This window comes from Nematolebias whitei, chromosome 19, assembly GCF_014905685.2.
Source record: "Nematolebias whitei isolate Nwh7 chromosome 19, NemWhi1, whole genome shotgun sequence".
Lineage (NCBI taxonomy): Eukaryota > Metazoa > Chordata > Actinopteri > Cyprinodontiformes > Rivulidae > Nematolebias > Nematolebias whitei.
The window spans coordinates 39,393,583-39,394,348 of record NC_056516.1 but is presented as its reverse complement, the minus strand read 5'-3'; the positions used below and the strand labels follow the sequence as shown (position 1 = coordinate 39,394,348).

General features: G+C 45.6%; 1 protein-coding gene across 1 annotated transcript in view; it reads left to right on the top strand.

Annotated features, from left to right (window-relative positions):
* The window catches only part of LOC119425547, a 5,855-nt gene that overhangs the window by 1,985 nt on the left and 3,104 nt on the right, over positions 1-766 (top strand). Inside the window, exon 2 of the mRNA XM_037693073.1 lies at positions 310-439. Coding sequence (XP_037549001.1) covers positions 310-439 — 130 coding nt within the window. The remainder of the gene's footprint in view (positions 1-309; positions 440-766) is intronic.

Below are 766 nucleotides of genomic sequence, written 5' to 3'. Positions count from 1 at the left end.
GTGGACAGGTCTTGAGTCCTTGTGGACAGGTCTTGAGTCCTTGTGGACAGGTCTTGAGTCCTTGTGGACAGGTCTTGAGGCGTCATATTTGCAGTTGGACTCTTTATTTTGGAGCCATTAAAGCGTTTGTGTTTAAAGACGTTTTTCTAGTTTATTTATGTTGTTCAGTTTTTGTGTCGTCAGAAACCGTTCGTGTTAATAAAGTTCTGAACGTTGGTCGATTCTCCTCAGGTTTGGATCAAGTTCAGTGTTCTGATGGTTTGAAGTCAGAACTTTTATGACCCGTTTTTATTTCTGTTCCGTGTTCAGGTGGTTCCTCAGCTCTGCCTTCGTCTTCGTCCATCAAGTGGTTTTACTGTAGAACCTGAACCATTAAAGACCTCCAGAGCCCGCCCCGTCCCGGTCCGGTCTGCAGAACATCCAGCTGCATCCGTCAGAGGTAAACAAAGTTTCTCAACTTGGGCCCAAAACTTTTCACACGTTCTTCCCGTTCAGTGTTGGACTCGTGTCGGGCAGCAGCTGCGATCAAACAGGTTCCTTCAAATAAAGATCAAACATTTAGAGGTGGTTCTGTGGAAAGGTTATGAGCAGTTAATATCCTACCTGCTGTAGATAGCCCTTTGAACAACCTCAGCTTGGACAGTTGGATTAACTGACGAGCTAGGACCAAAGTCCACGTCTGCCTTAAACTGATCCCCGTCGTTCATGTGAGCTGCGTCATAAACGTTCACTGTCCCGTCGTGAACCTTGTTTTTGTTTACAGATA